Source organism: Colletotrichum jinshuiense, chromosome 1 (assembly GCF_051148585.1).
Source record: "Colletotrichum jinshuiense chromosome 1, complete sequence".
Classification (NCBI taxonomy): Eukaryota; Fungi; Ascomycota; class Sordariomycetes; order Glomerellales; family Glomerellaceae; genus Colletotrichum; species Colletotrichum jinshuiense.
The window spans coordinates 4,295,114-4,312,372 of record NC_139302.1 but is presented as its reverse complement, the minus strand read 5'-3'; the positions used below and the strand labels follow the sequence as shown (position 1 = coordinate 4,312,372).

At 55.2% G+C, this 17,259-nt stretch overlaps 6 protein-coding genes across 6 annotated transcripts; 4 read left to right on the top strand and 2 right to left on the bottom strand.

Moving 5' to 3' along the window:
- Positions 1 to 1,377: 1,377 nt before the first annotated feature.
- EsH8_I_001106 (flavin-containing monooxygenase) lies at positions 1,378 to 3,293 on the top strand (the record flags this gene model as incomplete). Its single annotated transcript, XM_083268519.1, has 4 exons — positions 1,378 to 1,928; positions 1,981 to 2,138; positions 2,193 to 2,822; positions 2,881 to 3,293. The coding sequence occupies 4 exons, from the start codon at positions 1,378 to 1,380 to the stop codon at positions 3,291 to 3,293; spliced, it is 1,752 nt and encodes a 583-aa protein (XP_083118957.1).
- A 269-nt stretch (positions 3,294 to 3,562) lies between these two features.
- Positions 3,563 to 4,084, top strand: EsH8_I_001105 (uncharacterized protein; the record flags this gene model as incomplete). Its single annotated transcript, XM_083268518.1, has 1 exon — positions 3,563 to 4,084. One exon carries the CDS (start codon positions 3,563 to 3,565, stop codon positions 4,082 to 4,084), a length of 522 nt encoding a protein of 173 aa, XP_083118956.1.
- Positions 4,085 to 5,328: 1,244 nt separating this feature from the next.
- Positions 5,329 to 9,051, top strand: EsH8_I_001104 (uncharacterized protein; the record flags this gene model as incomplete). Its single annotated transcript, XM_083268517.1, has 5 exons — positions 5,329 to 5,365; positions 5,429 to 5,567; positions 5,642 to 6,543; positions 6,625 to 6,856; positions 6,918 to 9,051. The coding sequence occupies 5 exons, from the start codon at positions 5,329 to 5,331 to the stop codon at positions 9,049 to 9,051; spliced, it is 3,444 nt and encodes a 1,147-aa protein (XP_083118955.1).
- An 814-nt stretch (positions 9,052 to 9,865) lies between these two features.
- EsH8_I_001103 (succinate dehydrogenase assembly factor 3) lies at positions 9,866 to 10,532 on the top strand (the record flags this gene model as incomplete). The annotated part of the gene is made up of 3 exons (XM_083268516.1): positions 9,866 to 10,087; positions 10,266 to 10,365; positions 10,456 to 10,532. The coding sequence occupies 3 exons, from the start codon at positions 9,866 to 9,868 to the stop codon at positions 10,530 to 10,532; spliced, it is 399 nt and encodes a 132-aa protein (XP_083118954.1).
- Positions 10,533 to 10,771: 239 nt separating this feature from the next.
- On the bottom strand, positions 10,772 to 13,156 carry EsH8_I_001102 (uncharacterized protein; the record flags this gene model as incomplete). The annotated part of the gene is made up of 1 exon (XM_083268515.1): positions 10,772 to 13,156. One exon carries the CDS (start codon positions 13,154 to 13,156, stop codon positions 10,772 to 10,774), a length of 2,385 nt encoding a protein of 794 aa, XP_083118953.1.
- Positions 13,157 to 14,231: 1,075 nt separating this feature from the next.
- Positions 14,232 to 15,572, bottom strand: EsH8_I_001101 (uncharacterized protein; the record flags this gene model as incomplete). The annotated part of the gene is made up of 2 exons (XM_083268514.1): positions 14,232 to 14,291; positions 14,352 to 15,572. The coding sequence occupies 2 exons, from the start codon at positions 15,570 to 15,572 to the stop codon at positions 14,232 to 14,234; spliced, it is 1,281 nt and encodes a 426-aa protein (XP_083118952.1).
- Positions 15,573 to 17,259: the final 1,687 nt, after the last annotated feature.

Here is a 17,259-nt window from a genome sequence, read left to right as displayed (position 1 = left end):
CCTCGTGCTCCGGTGCATCCCGCGAGATCTCGTGTTTCAGTGGTCAGCAAACGCGCAAGAACCAAGCCCTCCCCCCCTCCATCAAAGTGTGCGGGGCCGAATCATCTCACGGCAAATTGAAGCTGGGCCCGGCTCTCACGATCCTGCTCTCCGCGATCTGCGCAACCGGGCATTACAATCCGCCGCGGGTGTTCGTCGGCACTTGGGTTACCGGATAGGATTTATGTCCGCTGACGCGCAAACATCGGGGTCGAAGCTGCTTAAACTCGTGCCCGCATCACCTTTGGTTCCCGGAGACGGCCGGGGGCCTTATTCCAATGGCTGTCCTTTTCACACTACCTGTAGTATATGTATCCGCCCCATGTTGCCCCTCCTCCCCCCCGTCCACGGCAATCGCCACGATCCAGCTCCGGCTTCCAAGCCTCCATCTGCCATCTCGGCGAGGGTCGTGATTCGCCACTCACCGCTCTAGATCCATACCTTGAACACCCCTCAGCCCGGTCTCTTGCCGTGGTTGGACGATTTACGATCACATCCAGTCGGGGTGGCCCTCTGGTAATCGGACCTTGCTTGGCCGCAACAAGCTAGCAGGCGTGCAGACAAGCCATGTCGTCAATTCTGCTCTCTTTTCATGGGCCAGCCTTGTTCCAGAGTCTTTGGATACGTGCAGCCACATCTCTGCCGTTCCACACAACCCCGATATTGATACGCTGCCCGTCGTAAACCGACCAACAACGACGCCTGTTGCAGACCCTCTCACAACATGGCTTCAACTGAGGGTATCCATATTCATTGGAGTCTCTCGAGCGCACTGGTTTGTTCCATGTGAGCTGTCTCTTTTTTTCCCTCTTTTCTTTATTTTCTAACCATGAATCCCTTCAATTTTTGATAGCGAGTTGTGACGCGCTAGCTCGTAGCTGGGGCGGGGTGGTGGTGGTGTGTCCCGTGGTGTAAGTTGTGGAAGTCCAATTAAGACTCTCCTCGGACTTTGCTTCCCACAAAGGAAGCAGGCCATGACCATTACAATGTACCTTCCGTTGCTTCTTCCTCTTTGGTCTTTCTAGTTTACCTTATCCAACCACTCATCGTCGGCAATAACTCATTTGCATCCATTGGCTATTCTCCGTAACAAGCTGATGCACCCCAACCTGCCAACCTGCCAAAGCTCAAAGTCGCCGTCCGTACCCTCCTCTCAGGCGTAACTCCACCACACGAGTATCAGAAAGGCGCTTGTTCAGAAAGAGATAGTTTGCAGCCACTGGCCGGCATCATCTCCAGAACTTGGCCCCTCCTGCAACCTTGCTGAGATATAAACCAGGCCTTCCTTCCTCATTGCTTTCTTCCTGGTTAGCTCGTTACAACTCATCCAACATCACAATGACACGCCAGGGCCCCCAACTTTCTCGCCATGTCGACGCTCATGGCAGCGGATCCGGCCATTCTGATCGTAGCACTGCCGCCTACTCGATACGTGAAGCGCCGTTCGGAACGCCGCGGCCCATCCGGATCGTCGGGATTGGCGCCGGGGCGAGTGGGATCAACCTGATCCGTACCCTTAGAAACACGCTTGGTGCTTCGACGTACGAGCTCGCAGTCTACGAGAAGAACGAGAACGTCGGAGGCACGTGGTTCGAGAACCGCTACCCTGGGTGCAAGTGCGACGTGCCCAGCCACAACTACCAATTCTCCTGGAGACCGAACCCATCCTGGTCGAGCTTCTTCGCCCCCGCGGCCGAGATAGAGGAGTACCTGTGCCAGGTATGCGACGAAGAGAACCTGCGGCCCTACATCAAGACCTTGCATCAGATCGTCGGAGCGGCGTGGTCTGAAGCTAAGGCAGTATGGGAGCTGCAGATTAAGGACCTGAAGACTGGCGCCGTCTTCGGGGACCACGCCAACTTTGTCATCGACGCATCAGGAATATTGAAGTATGTCCTTCCCCTCTAGTCCTTACCGATACACTGGATCTGACCTGTTCAGCAAATGGAGGTGGCCAGACGTGGAAGGCATGTCCGACTACAAGGGCACCTTGGTCCACAGTGCAAACTGGCCCAAGGACTTTGACTACGCGAACAAGACGGTGGCTGTAATTGGAAATGGAGCCTCGGGTGTCCAAATCGTCCCAGCCATGAGACCTGGTAAGTGGTCCAACTTGCCGTCTTAGCGCCCGCAATAGACTTATACCAAAGCAGACGTGAAGAAGCTGCATCACATCATCCGGACACCTACCCTGATCATCCCACCGCGGGTCACAACGATGAAGATGGGACATTCAGCTGCTCTCCTTGAGGAGATTGAGATGGACGAGCTTGAACGCTTCTCTCTGGCGACGATTGAGCGGTTCAAGACCGACCCGGCTTTCTACAAGAAATTTTCACAGACGCTTGAGATGGATTCCAATATCAAATTCGCCGTTTCTCTCATTGCGGGCAGTCCCCAACAGGTATGGGCATTGGGAAAGACGAAGGAGTTCATGACGGCCATGCTCGGGGGGAACGAGACACTCTGCAAGCAGCTGATACCCGAATTTCCTCTGGGGTGCAAGCGGCTCACCCCTGCGTCTGGATATCTTGAATCGTTCCACGACCCGAGGGTTTCTCTTCACACGGACGCTATCAAGAGATTTGTGGCTCAGGGAATAGAGTTGGCCAACGGGGAGATCCTCGAGATCGATGCTATTATCTGTGCCACAGGCTTCGACTCGTCATTTCGTCCCTCGTTCCCGCTTGTTGGCCGACAGGGCAACTTACAGGATATTTGGTCTGAGCAAACACCCAAGGCCTACATGTCTCTCGCTGTTGCAGGGCTGCCCAACTACTTTAGTAAGTCATTCACTCGCTACTCGCCGGTCCAGCACTGACGGTTGTCTCTCCTCCGTAGGGTTTCTTGGCCCCAATGCTCCCATCGTACAGGGAGACGTTGTTACCCTGAGCGAGCATATCGCCACCTACATCGCCAATATAATTCTCAAGTGCCAGACGGAAGGCGTTCGGTCTATTGCCCCGTCAGAAGCGGCCGTGGAAGACTACTTCGAGCACATCGCCGCCATCATGCCGCGTACGGCGTTCGCAGGCGGATGCAGGTCATGGTACAAGCAGGGCGAGGTCCAGGGTCCCGTGACGGGGGTGCACCCCGGAAGCCGGATGCACTTCATCCGCATGCTGGAGCACTTCAGGGGCGAGGATTGGGAGTACACGTACGAGAACGCGAGGCAGAATCGGTTCGCCTACCTAGGCAACGGCTTTACCGCGCCGGAGATGGCGATGCTCAAGGCTGGAGTGCCAGCTTCATAGACGGGCGAGGTTCAATATTACCTTGTTCATAGACAGGGATAGAAATGCTGGTTTGCTTGGTGGCTCGGCTCTGGGTGGTCTGCAGGCGTTGATTTTGGATGGGGGGTTACTTGGCACGACGAATATGAAGTCGATTTCAACAAGGCAACCATTGTCGCCGACAGTGACATGTGCCAATGTGAACGGTCGACGGCACCGCCGTAAGTTCCGTGAGGGTTTCCCACTTGCTGTCTCAACTCATAAATGAGGCCCCTCAGGACAGCCGCAGCATGCACGGATCGTCCGATGTCTCGGTTGCTGAGCCACTGAGTGGTTGTGTCCAGCCGACTAGGCGGATGCGGGTGTACAGTTTGTGCCTCCCACCGACTCCGCCGGCGGAGATGCGGCACGGAAAAACGAACTCTGATCTGGCTGGTGGTGGAGTTATCTCGAGAGGTAGGTATGTGTCTTGCCTGTGGATTTTCCCGCCATGGCCTGCCATGTCGACGGCCTTGTTACTATCATTGTATTCCAAACAGTCCATCTGGGAGGACACGGGGGATGGTGCTTTTGGTCAAGCGCCCCCCTTAAGTCGGCGCCACTTGCTTGGGGAGAGGGAGAGAGCGACATGGCTGAAGGAGAACACCTGGGATAATCGGATGATGAGGTCAAGCATCGTCTACAACGAGGGGGCTGCGCGGAAGTGGATTAAATGGTGGTGGGAAACCCTTGGGGGAGCTGATCTTGTTTCTGGGCTTTGTGACGGCTCCTCTCCCATGGCTTTGGGTTCCATCCTTCACAGCCCGGGTTGACGGACGATGCCGTAAGTCAAGTCGATGAGAAGGGGCTTGGCCTCGCCCTGTCTCTAAAGAGATTTAGGCTCTGGGAGACATCTGTCAACGCATCCACGAGGGGTAAGCTAGGTGCGATTATTCAGTATGAAAGAAGCGAGTAATACTTGGAATGTGTAAGCAGAGAATACAGCTCAATGACAATGACAAAGTCGAAGTGGTTTTTTAAGCGATCAGAGATCCAGATGAAGAAACTCGGACATAGAGGCGAGGGAAAGCCCACGTCCTCCAAGAGTTGTGATGGCGCTTGGGATGGAGTCTGGTCTTCCTAAGGTAGCCATTGGTAACCTTGACGTAGAACTCGCAGCGAGCAGGGCGCCCCTCATGCATGATTGCTCACCACCCAAAGCGCCACCCCGTTCAGCGGTCCGATCCGCCCCACAGCGGCCGGCGCTTACGACCAAACGGCCTGGAAACGAAGCTCTTTCCCGCCTCGCACCAGTAATATTCATCTCCTCTCCAACTCGGAACTAGGTCGGCAACGGCACTGCATACCAGAGACTCGCAAGTGCGAAAGCCTCAGTTGAGGAGGCTCACTCGGGGCCACGGAGGGGTACCAAAGGCACGCCTCGCAAGTCCCACCTCTCTCATCCGCACACCGGTCTGCCCTTCCAGACATACCATGGCGGCATGCATTGCCGCCCCCTCGGACCGGGTTCTGCGGGCAGGCAGACTGGGTGGATATTCCAGTTGGGCGTCCTCTCCCCGTTTCACGCAGAGTGGCAGAACCATTCCGTCGGGTCGACCCAGCCAGCGTTGGTGGCTGCGCAGCTCACAACCAACGCCTGCGTGGGGGCTCCTAATGAAACAAGCGGGCTCGCAGCCGGCGTTGGCACCCTAGAAGGGCGATCGCGAGCCTGTTGGTGTGTGTGGCCATGCCCCCTCAACCCCGGCGGGACGCTGGGCGCTTATCATGGATTATGCGTCAGGCGGCCTGCTGAGCAGGCCTCTGTTGGCCTAGGTGCCTCGACCAAAGGGGGCTACATGGGGCAGAGGTTGGTTGGACGGTTTTCATTGAAGAACCAACCGCCTCCCTCCCACCCGGCCTGCCGAGCCTCACGCCCTGTTGGACAAGTCCCGAGTTCCCTCACCTTTGAGTGCTGAGCGTTGCGATACCCCGACATTGCCCGTTTCCGGCCTCCTTTTTTTCCATAGAAATTCTGGGTTCAATTGTGTTTGCGTTTCGATTGTACATCTAGTTTACCATGGCTAATGATGAACCGCTCTACCTGTTGTCGCTGGGTGCGTTGTGTCTCCGTTGCTCGAACGAAATGTGCCCCAACTGACAAGACAAAAAACAACAAGACGGCGGAGGAATCAGAGGGATATCGGAACTCGTAATACTGAACGAGATCATGAAGAGGCTCCAAAAAGTGGCCGGCCTCAAACAGTTGCCCAAGCCTCGCGACTATTTCCACTTGATAGGTGGCACAAGCACCGGAGGGTTGGTTGGCCGCCCCCAACGAGACACTGGACTAAAGGGACCCCGCGCTGACAGAACGGCCTCGCTTTTAAAAGGCTCATTGCCATTATGCTTGGCCGCATGGGCATGAATACTGAAGACGCGATCAAAAGCTACGAGGACTTCGCAGAGAAGGTTTTCCGCAAGAGGAATCGGCGGTTTAACAGGACGTTCAGAGAGAAGACGCTCGAAGGAATCATCCAACTCATCGTAGCTCGCAAGAAACTGGAAAAGACCGTCATGCTCGACGCCGGGAGGGAGAAGGGCCTGACCTTTGTCTGCGCTGTCTCGACTCATGACAAGAAGACGCCCTGTCTCTTCCGCACATACAAGGGGACGAGCAACCATGCCCACAATGTTGAGATCTGGGAAGCCGCCCGGGCAACCACCGCAGCGCCGACCTTCTTCGACCCCATCTCCATCAAGATCGAAGCCGAGTGGGACCAGTATATCGACGGGGCCGTGTCCTTTAACAACCCCGCGCTGCTCGTGCTGAATGAGGCGGAAGATCACTTCGGTCCCGGGAGGAAACTGGGCTTTTTGCTTAGCTTAGGAACCGGCCTCAAGATCACGGACAAAGGGGCAGATGTAGATGTCGATGCGGAAGCAGCAGCTCGTCGTGCCGCCAAAAAGTCCGGGTTGCCGAGGAAGGACAGCGGCTCCTTAATATCGCATGGCACCTTTGATCTCCTGAAGTACGCGAAGACATCCTTGACGGACACGGAACCCACGCATAATACGCTGCAGGACCGTTTTCGGGGGATACCATACGCGTATTTCCGGTTCAACCTGGACCGCGGCGCTTCGGACATCAAGCTTCACAAGTATAAAGAGATGCACGTGCTGCGGACGGCGACTGAGGAGTATCTGCGCAACGTCCAGGTCTCGGCAGACATTGACAAGGTCGTCAGCATGTTGTACAAGAACGAGGGAGTCAGTTTACCTTTGGATGCCGCATGTAAGTCCTTCCTTGTTCGTGCTTGAGCGCCGGGGTTCCCCTCCTATACCAGCTGTCTACCAGATTCCTAACGCCCAGCAGGTCACGCGGTATCCGAAGAGGCCTCTAAGAAGGCCATTGCCCAAGAAGTCCAGGTAAAGGGCATCGCCAGCCCCCAATTCACCGGGAGAACGGACATCCTCAAAAAGATGGACCGACACTTCAGTGAACGCACTCCGGGATCGTCGCCTAGGAGGCACCTCAGGATATGGGGCATGGGTGGTGTCGGGAAGACACAGATAGCGCTCAAGTTCAGGGACTTGTGCGGATCGAGGTATGTAATATAGCGGTACTCTTTCGATCATTTACAGTATCGCTGACATCCTTTATCGTAGGTTTGACCGGGTCTTTTGGATCAACGCTGCCAGCGAAGACTCCATCTACGAGAGCCTCAGAGTAGTGACAGGTGAGATATTCGGAGGACAGCCATCCAAACCGAACATTAGTCGTGTACTCCAGTGGCTGGAGAGGAACAAGAGGGACGAATGGCTCCTCGTATTTGATAACAACGACTCGATCGACGTAAGCAAGTATATTCCTCCAGGCGATACGGGAAACATCCTCTTCACAAGTAGACGGCAGGATATCTCTCCTAGTCTCGGCGGCGATCAGACCATCGCTATCGACACCATGAACGAGGAAGACGCTCTAGCTCTTCTCCTTCGAGCATCGAAGAGACATAAACAAACGTTCGACGACAGGGACGAAAAGTACGGGAAAGAGATCGTTCAGGAACTGGGATATCTGCCTCTGGCCATTGACCAGGCGGGCTCATACATAGACAACCAGGACTGTTCACTCGGAACGTACCTGTGCGATTTCAGGGAGCGGCGGAAGGTGCTTCTGGGCGATCCCATCTATCCGGGAGTATTCGAGCGTAACCCCGCGGTCTACGGCACCTTTGAGCTCTCGTATGAGGCGCTGGAGAAGAGGTCGAAGGAGGATGGCTCAAGGGGACGGGCAGCACTCAACGCCCTTCGGGTTCTCAACATCTTCTGTTTCTACAACAACGAGAACATTCCAGACGAAATCATCAGTCGAGCGGCGACGAACCGGAAAATCGACAGGGACGTGCTTGGGGACTTGGAAAGCTCGGCTCCTCTGTCGCTCTTCGAGCTCAAGCCCGATAGATCTTGGAATGACAGAAACTACCTGGATGGTATATCGCTCTTGAGTAACTACTCGTTGATCAAGAAATCCGTGACCAACAACGACTGGCACTCGATGCACCGTTTGGTCCATTCGTGGGCCAGCGACCGGATGCGCGAGGACGACCTCAAATTTCAACGTCAGGCTGCTCGCTCCATCATCTTTGACTGCTTCCACCAGAACTTCAGGTTCGAGGACGAGAGGTTTCTTGTCCAGCTACTCCCGCATATCAAGACGTGCCTCGAACGCGGAGGCATCGAGGACATTGACTGGTACAAGCGGACCAGACAGGACAGCAAATACGCCAGGCTCCTGAGCGAAGTCGGGATGTGGCGAGAAGCGCTCTGGTCTCTCGAGGACATCGTCAGGGAGAGACGGGAGAACCTCGAGCCAGAAAACTGGTTGATAGTTGCAGGCCTCTGGGACCTGGCCAAGATGCACAAGTCCTGCGGCAACCTGGAAGAGGCAGAAGAGTTCTTACTGGAGACCACGAACCTGCTGGCAACCTGCAATGCGGAGTCCTGGGCGAAGAAGGTGGTCCTGGACGTAGGTATCGATCGCGCCGAGGTCTTTATCCAGCAGGGACAGCTGGGCAAGGCCGAGCTGATACTGAGTTGGATTATTGAGCAGGAAGAAGCCAAGGGTGGCAAGAGCCCGCGGTTCCGGCGAGCGGTCGCGGCGCTGGCGACAACGGTGCAGCTGGCGGGTAGGAACGAAGACGCTGAGCTGCTCGAGTCGAGGGTGTTGTCGCTGTGCATGGAGAACTCTAACATCGGAGAGGGCCACCGAGCGACGATGAGAGCGATAAGCAACATCGCGACGCTGCGGTCTGCCAAGGGCCAGCACGAGTCGGCGGATGACATGTGGCGGCACGTGCTCGAGGTAGACGAACGCTTCAGGGGCAAAGAACACCCGAATACGCTGCAGTCGAAGCGGAACGTAGCCGTTGGGTGCGTGAAGCTGCACCGGCTTGACGAGGCGGAGGGCTTGCTTCGAGAAGTGCTGGATGTTGGCGAGAGGGTGCTGTGGCGTGAGCATCCCGACATGCTTGTGGCAATGGAACACCTCGCCGGCGTGCTGTACATGACTGGGGAGCTGCAAGAGGCGCTGGAGCTCCAGGAAGAGTGTTTTGACGGCAGATTACAGGTTCTTGGAGACCGTCACCCCCTGACTGTCATGACGAGGGAAGGGCTCGAGAAGATGAGGGAGGGTGCGGTCATTCCTGTCGCAGAACAGGTGCACTGGCAGGATGAAGATACTTTGCAGCCTGGCGACAGCAACTTTGCCTCGCAGGGCATGAACGACAAATACCTATACTGAGGAAAACGAGGTTCATTGTTACAATGAGTTTGTTCTAAGAGGATAGAGGTTGCAGTTTGAGTTTAATGGACGGTTGAGGAAATAGGTGGCCCTGGTACAGGTTATGAGCAAAGCGGTCTGAGAGTTGAGGGCTCCTGAGAATTGAAGGTCCGGGGTGTTCCATGCATGAGCGGTTCACCTTCCTCTAGCGCAGTCGTTTCAACTTATTGTATATTAGCTGGGAACGTCTACCACAGCTGCAAAGGTGTCTCTCTACATACCCAAGTGTTCAACAAAGCTCGAGTTGCAGATGAGCATTCTCACGAATGTTGACATAGACAACCTAGGTATAAATCATTACTTAGTATGCTTCCTAACCTGTTACCACTTGTTTTATTAGCCTCAAAATATCACGCAGCATTTTCCAGTTGGTCTCTCCCATAAGGATGTGTCATTCTCATACTCGAAATGGAATACTGTACAGATAGGCAGCGATATCAACTGGGGGGACTACCTGCATATAGTGTAAGATTTAGAAAAACGCACTGTGTGGGCCCTTACTAGACCTCACAAAATGCATGACAGCAACACCCAACGCGGCGATATCTGCGAAAACCTCCTGAAGCATCTGACCAGTTCTGAAAGCCGTCTTTCAAGCGTTGAAGCACATATCGCCTCCGATTGATACCGGGGCCATTGTTCCATATCTAATTTTCTCACTTGTATGCACGTCTAGTATACGTCAACGAAGAAAGAAAACATAGACCCTGGGTTTAAATAAAAAAACAAACCTGCCCCCTCAAGGAAAAAGGCGGGCTGGACTAGAAGAGGAAGCATGCGGCCGTCACTCGTCACAAGAATGGCCTCGGCCACGGTCTCCAAGGTCGGCTCCGGCCTCTCACCCGCGCCGATGGCCCTCCTGCCGCCCATCCCGCTCTACCGCCGCCTGCTCCGCGCCCACCGCAAGCACCTGCCCTCCGAGATGCGAGTGCTTGGCGACGAGTACATCAAGGCCGAGTTCCGCGCCCATCGCCAGGTTGACAACCCGGCGCATCTGGTAGGCTTTCCCCCACGACAGTTGCATCCGTTTTCTCCTCCTTTCAACTTGTTCATTTTTATTTTTATTTTTTTACTCCGAACCAACAATCATCATTCTCTTTCTTTGACACGAAAAAAGAAACAATGCTCATGGAAACACATTGCTGACATGGTCGTCATATGACGGCGTCCCTCAGATCGGCTTCTTGACAGAGTGGCAGCTGTACGCCCAGAAGATTGAGGGTGAAGAGTGGCGAGGGGAGAAGATTGACCCGGTCAAGGTCGCCAAGATGAGTGGTAAGTCTACTGCCCATAAAGCCGTGCGCGGATTGAATTCGCAGAAAAGGGGGCGTCCAGGGGCTTTGAGAATTTTCTGACAACCCGTAGATGAGCAAATCGGCCAGCTGTATGAGCTGATGCAGGCGATTCGCGAGAGACGCGAGCGAGGCGAAAAGGAGCCATGATGGACTGGTGTCGAGAGCATCGCCTCTGGAAGTCGGGACGGGGAAGCGGACTCATGCAAACTGCGACCCCGACGGATTGTGAGAGTCTGGCAAAGTGATGGCCAGGCGTAAACGATGATCTATGGGGCACAGAAGAGACTTGTGCGGATGGAGTGTACAATATGGATAAAGATTGTTTGATTAAAGATGTACAGTCATGACACGTCTAGCTAGAATGTAAACCATCAAAGCATCTACGTCTATGCATCGCCCTCCAATGCTTCTACAATCCAGTTCGCCTGAATGACGCTAACCTTCTTGGCATAGTTCTTCTGCGTGAAGACGTGCTCCAAGAACATAATGGCCTCCTTCTTCTGCCCATGTAAGACGCTCGACGGGTGGATCGCGACGACGTGCTTGCCCTGAGACGTCACGTAGCTCGCGTCCGGTGCCAGGACGGCCGTCTTGGAGACGAAGCCGCGCAGGAAGCACTTGAGCAGGGCCTCGGCCTGCTCGGGGGCCAGCGGGCTGAAAGGCTGGGGATCCGGCGGCGGGGCCTCGGTGAGTAGGCCCTCCTTCACGCAGAGGCTGCGGAGCTGTCTCCGGATGTTGAGGGCCGTCTTCATGTTGCGGATGTTGACCTTTCGCTTCTTGCACCACTCGATGCGGTCCGCGTTCTCGGCGGCATATTGCTGCATCGTGGTGAGGTAGGTAAGGATATCGCCCTCGCGGCGGTAAAGCTCCTTGCGGAGTTCTTCGATTTCCTCGCGCTGCTCCTCTGACTGCAGCTGGTGGAAGATGTCGTCGCCGGAAGTGATGCAGGCAATGATGTCGATCGCCTCGAGAACGCAGTCGAACTCGGGCTTGGCGGATGCCAAAAGGACAGCGCCCAGAGGCGCTGCGATGGGGAACCCGGCCATTTTGCGGCCTGCGTCGGTGATGGTGCCATCGTCTGCCAGCGCCCCGAGCCCGTGGAGACTAATTAATGCTCGCTCAATGGCATCAATGTCCGGGGTGTCCATCAGCGGAAAACCAAGGATGTCATCTATCCCTCTAGCCTTCATGGTCAAGACGGCTCCTAGGACGTCGATTCGAAGAATTTCTGGCAAGTCTGTTTCCTGCAGGGTGCCGAAGGTATCCTCGGTGTATAGTCTGAAACATTTTCCGGGCCCTTCACGACCAGCTCGACCTGTTCTTTGAATGGCGGACGATCTAGAAATGGGTTTGGCCAGGAGCGATTCCATGCCTAGACGAGCACGGTATTGCTTGACCTTAGCTTTGCCGCCGTCCACCACGTACCGCACTCCAGGTACAGTAACGGATGTTTCGGCGATGTTGGTTGCCAATACGATCTTTCTGGTAAATCCACCTTTGACGGGTTGGAAGGCAGCGTGTTGACCCTCCATCGATAGTTGGCCGAACAGAGGAAGGACCTTGATCTTTGGAACATTGGATGCCAGTGTCGCCGCATACTCTTCGATGAGTGCCTGCACGGATTCGATTTCCTCTTGACCAGTCAGGAAAGCAAGAATGTCACCCGGGAGTGGCTCTTCCATATGTATTTTGAAGATTGTCTTCAGAAGGGATTCTTGAATATCTGGCACCGGCTTGGGAGTGTGTACTGTCTTGACTGGATACTGGCGTCCTTGTATCCGCAGGACTTCAACTGAACTAGACTTTCTAGCATCGTTCTCCTCGGCATCTTCTTTTCTCTCTGTAGTGTCGTGGGAGAAGAAGCCCTGTATGCGCTCGACATCGGCAGTGGCACTCATGATGACAACCTTGAGTGGTATGCCGCCTCGGCTCTTCCGGTCGCTCATGAGAATCTGCTTGAGGAAGCCGGACACCAGGTCGACGTCGACGCTCCTCTCGTGTATTTCGTCGACGACAACCGCGCTGTACTGTCGCAGGCTTGGGTCCCGCAGAAGCTCCTGCAGCAGCATACCCTCGGTGAGGAACTTGATTCTTGTTCCTTTCGGGACCTGGTGGTCGAAGCGGACTGAATAACCGACCATTCCCTCGCGGCTCTCACCGAGTGGCGATCCGGCTTCGCGAGAGACTCGATGAGCCAAAGTCGTTGCAGCAACTCGACGGGGTTGTGTCACTGCAATCATGCCGCCGACGCTGGCCTCCCTGCCGCCATCAATGCTGACAGTTTGTCTTCTGCACCATGGCTCCCTCACCAAAAACTGAGGCACCTGGGTACTTTTTCCAGAACCAGTTTCACCAACGAGAAGTAGGACGTCGTTTTGGAGCATCCGGGCTTGGATTTCTTCGCGATGAGCCCAGATAGGCAGTTTCTGCCGGATTCTGAGCAGACTCGGATCCTCCCTCCATCTCGGTCCTCGAACACCCGATCTTGGCCTGCTCTTGTCCTGCGGCCTTTTCGATTGATGCTTGATGTATGACGGCGCAGTGTGTTCCGGCTTCTTCACATCCTTCGTCGCGGCTTCCGGCGCCTCATCTTCTGTCTTTTTCGTGGGCTGCTCTTGCGCCGGTTGCTGTTCTTGAACTACCTTTTCCTTCTTGGCGGGAGGGTTGAAATAGCCTTCGAGCGAGATTATTTTGTTGCCGACCTTGACGACATGTTTCCCATTAAGCTTCCTCTTTTTCGAGGCGCGCTCGCCATCAGGTGCTGGTGACATTTTGAGAATTCTTGGTGAAAATTCACTGAGTGATCCGTAGTCGAGGTTGAGATTGAGAGCTGGATGTAAGAAGAATTTTTGAGGGTCTCCTAGCTCAGACCCGGCACCCTGGCGATTCCTGATTGGGCGCTAGCCCCGCATTTTCACAGGGTGACACTGTGCAACGCACCTGGCCATCCAATGCTGCCAACACGGGATGAATATCTTTAACGAACTTGTCGCTGGTGAGCGGGACGCTCTACCTCGCAGTCGCTGTTCAAAATAGTGGTCTTCAACTGTCAATTCGGTACAAGTATTGTCACTGAACACTATCTTTCGTGGAAATTGCATGTTGCATCGCTCCCGGGCGCTTCCCACGTCCCGCGCAGGCACCTCACTGTGTCAGGGATCCGCCGACGGCAGAGCCAGACTGACAACATCCCACCATACAACTCATGACAAGTCTAGCATGGCGAATCGATACAATATAATTTGCACTGTACCGGATAAGTTTCAAGGTCAACTGGTCAAAGAAAGATAATTGGCGTGAATGGAGGTTTCCCCGGACAGCTTCCCACTTGGTTACGACCAAGTTCATAGCCAGCATTCATGACAGGAGCCGAGTACTTACGATTAATGCAAACATGTTCAGTTTGCGTTCGAGTTCATCGACTCGGGCCAGTTCGTATCTGTTGTAGTTGTAGGGGCAGGCCCTCGCACTGGCGCCGTTGACCAGCCCGGGCGAGTTCCAGAGTGCCCAGCAGTGATACTTTTGTATTGAGTGAGATGTCACCAAGGCTGCAGTCGATGCATCGAAGAAGGCAACGTCGTCCCGATTCCTGGCAAAGAATGTGCAATTAAGTTAAGAATAAATACAGCGCGCATCCGTATGAGGTTCCAGCAGACGAGTTGTACAAGCTGGAAGACTTCTAATTGTGCCATGGTCACACTGCCTTTGTCTACCGAGGAAGACATCAAGTCTACAGGGAAACTTTAGTCCCGTCAATGAATATGTCACTACTAGTCTTGATGCTATAGAAACCAGACAACTCTGACTCTGTAACCGATGTACTCCAATACCGTAGCCCCTGGCCGCTTACTTGATGCGGTTCAGGCGTTCTCTGTTCATCCTGACTTGGTCATCGACAGCATCGCTCTGTAAACGGCTGTTAGTTATCTCTTCACGGAGTATAGTCATAAAAACGGATGGACTTGCCTTCTTGCTGATATTTTCAATCAAGCCGTTCTGCTGATCAACCTCCCTCATCTGAGCCTTGGCCAGGCCGTTGAGACGTCCGACAACTCCGCTGAGCTGATCAATACCATCGTCAATTTCATCTTCTTGCCGCCGGGCCAATTCATTGCCCTCGTCGTCACTATCTTCGAGAACATATTTGGATCGCTCGGCTGCACTGGACTTCGTCCTGGCCTGTGGCCGGCCCGAAAGAGACAACTCCTTGAAAGTCTCCTCCATGCGCGCATTGGTCTGGTACGCTGCTTGCCTGGTCGACTCGCGTGTCTCACGCTCAGCACGGTGGCGCTCGAGTACCGCCGCGTCGCGCTCCGCTGCGCGCGACTTTGATGTGAATGGGTTGCTAACATGGACGGCGAACATGCTCCGATTGAGGGTCTTGAGCTCTTTGGCTCGGTCTTCCGCAACCTTGTTGTGGTTCGTCGCCAGGTCAAGGTTCTTCTCCGTATTATGCAGGCGTTCTCCTTGGGCGCCCAATCGAGCGAGGGTTGCTCGACCGGTCTCCTCTGCTTGCAAAGCGGCTTGCAGAGCTCTGTTAACAGTCTGGACTGACTCTCCTCTGACCTCGCTGATCTGGTTCTTCGCAGCACGGTACTCCTCCGCCTCTTGCTCTTCAGCGGTAAGCTCCCTAGGCGCACCGTATCCGCCATAGTCCCCATCGGCGCCTGATGCGGCTGACTGGCCATATCCTCCAGCTTGTGGCTGTCTCTGCTTGTATCGGTCCTGGGCCCCTCCAAACAACTCGTCACGCTGGACATCGGTGTCTGCACTGTTGGTCCGACCCAAGCCTCCATAACCGCCAGGGCCACGAGCTCCGCCAGCTGCACCCGACGCGGGTTGGTTCGCTCCGTAGGAATTCTGGTTGTCGTAGCGGTTCGCTCCGTAGCCGCCGGCAGCTCCGTACTTCTCGGCGCCGTAGCCAGCGCCGTTGCGAGGGCCAGGGCCGCCGGGGAGGCCTCCAGGGGCACCAGCACCGGGAACTCCAGACCGTGCTTGTTGGTAGGGCGTCACGTTGGCGTACTTGTTGGTATCTTGAGCGTAGGGGTCGTTGCCGGCGGGTGCTTGGGCATAGGGGTTATCGCTGCCGGGGGCGGGAGACTTGTTCTTGCGACCGAATAGGGCAGAGCGGCCGGCTTCGTCACCGTCGTCGCCGCCGCTCTTCTTGCCGAAGCCGAACTTCTTCATGATGACAGCAGCGGAGTGGTTTTAGGTTTCGGGGTAGGCGAGGTGGGATTTGGGTCGGGATTCTGGAAGGAAGCAAAACGCAACGTGCTCCTGAAGGTTAATCGAGAAAAGAAAAGCAAGAAGACCAGGAGAAAAGGGACGACACGGTAGCAGAGAGCGGTCGCGGACACAGATGGATGCAGCAAGACGGTCGGGCGGGAGCGCAGCGGGGGGTGGCAGGGGGGGTCGAGTAGCCGCTTTATGTGGCAAAATCGGGCCCGTCTTGGGTGTGTTTCGAAGACGAGCGGATGCGCCCCTCTGGGTCTAAGCCATAAAACATTCGTCAGGCCTGGTGGTTTGGACCTGAATGAGTAAGTGCTCTGCCTGAGAAAGATTGGGCTGGGGGCGGCCAGCGACCCGAAGCGCCTGGAACATGCAGCGGACCTGCAATTGAACTGGGTTCGGCGCCGCGAGATGCAGACGACGGGCCAAACCTGCCAAAGTCACCGCCGTTCAGGGTGGCGGGGGGGGATCACAGCTGGAGTCTTTTTTATGGCGCAGTGGTGGGCTGCACAATGGCGGTGGCCATGAGCCTATGGCGTTCCTCCATGCTTGGCTCAGCCTCAGATCTAGCGCTGGAAGGGTTCGTGTTCTCTTGTGCCACTTCCAACTTGTCCAGCGGCCTGTCTAATCCGCAACCAAATTCCAACGTCAGAAAAGTTCCGGAAGGCATGCAGGCTTACGGATTTGGGCTGAAGAAGCCGTACGCATCTGTGCTCTCTGAGCCATGTGTTTACGATGTTGTACCCCATGTATCATGCGCCGTCGTGTGTTCTATGCAGCTGCAGCAATTCCGCTCGTGCTCAACCACTTCTGTCGAGATCAATGCGGAGCTGCAACCGTGTGCAGCTGTGCCAGAAGAAGGAGGATGAGGAGGGAGACGGATCAGCAGGGCCTGATCTTCGAAACTAACGACTCCCGCCCAGTGCAGTGCCGTCCACAGGTTCTTCAGGTCCCTGCCCGTTCCAGGAGGGGTAGCCAAGCAGCTTCAGCGACAAAGGACAGGACCCTAGGTGCGTGGTGGATGCGTCAGGTACATGATGAGCCAAACTTACATTGCACTAGTAGGCGGAGGGTGACAGGTGTTTGCAGAAATAGCCAGGACCAAGGCGGGCGGTTGAGGACATTACATTGCACCCACCTGGAGTCTCGGTACCCAAGTGGGGCTACGACTCTGCAGCAAGCGGACCAGGGCAGGCACAGGGCAGGTAGGCTGGCCCAAGGTGGAAATCAAAACCGCCGCTTTACCAACTAGGCCAGAAACATGCGTTAACAAAGACGACCCAGCCCAGTTATTCACAGTTCTACCTGCCACCAAGAACCCCTCATCGCAAATTCGGTTTATTCCCCAGGAATTGAATTGGATGGTACCAACGTCCAATTCAGAGCTCTGTGGACCCTAACGATTCCATTGCACGACCAATGCAGCGCTGCATGTCAGCATCGACAGAGAATGGCAGGGTGAGACCGTGTGCGCTAAAGCGGCGTCAGCAGGTACCGAGGCTCCTTACTTTCAGAGCTACCTGATGTGGGCTCATGGAGTCATTCACCGCGGGCTGGCAACACTAAGCGGTGGATTACCCGCACTTTCTCCGCATAGTTGAGCTATGCAGTCTCCTACACTAGATAGATACCTACCTAGTGTAGA